This window comes from Apaloderma vittatum, unplaced genomic scaffold (assembly GCF_000703405.1).
Source record: "Apaloderma vittatum isolate BGI_N311 unplaced genomic scaffold, ASM70340v1 scaffold24592, whole genome shotgun sequence".
Classification (NCBI taxonomy): Eukaryota; Metazoa; Chordata; class Aves; order Trogoniformes; family Trogonidae; genus Apaloderma; species Apaloderma vittatum.
Window position 1 is genome coordinate 1043 of NW_009702250.1, and position 323 is coordinate 1365.

At 64.7% G+C, this 323-nt stretch overlaps 1 protein-coding gene across 1 annotated transcript in view; it reads right to left on the reverse strand.

Moving 5' to 3' along the window:
• Positions 1 to 323, reverse strand: part of LOC104281483 (FCH and double SH3 domains protein 1-like) — a gene marked incomplete at both ends in the record, with an annotated part of 4008 nt that overhangs the window by 952 nt on the left and 2733 nt on the right. The window contains one exon of the mRNA XM_009879491.1: positions 186 to 315. Coding sequence (XP_009877793.1) covers positions 186 to 315 — 130 coding nt within the window. The remainder of the gene's footprint in view (positions 1 to 185; positions 316 to 323) is intronic.

Here is a 323-nt window from a genome sequence, read left to right on the forward strand (position 1 = left end):
TGCCTCTGCCTTCACCCGACTGACCTGGGGACACACCCCCCCCCATCTTGTCAAGGTCTAAGGGGACATCTATGGGAGAGACACACAACCTCTGGTCCCCAGCATGGTTGCCACAGTGGCGCATGCTCAGTCAGCACCCCTCCCCATCCCTATGGGCCCCATCCCAGGGGTGACAGACCTGGAGCCTCTTGCCTGGGCAAGGGGACCCACCTCCGCCTTCCGGATGTTTTCCCTCGCTTCTTCCATATGCCGCTCCACGGTGGCCACCTCCGCCTCTGGGACCTGCTGCCGCCCGCTCGCCAGCCGCTGCCAACACTGGGCAG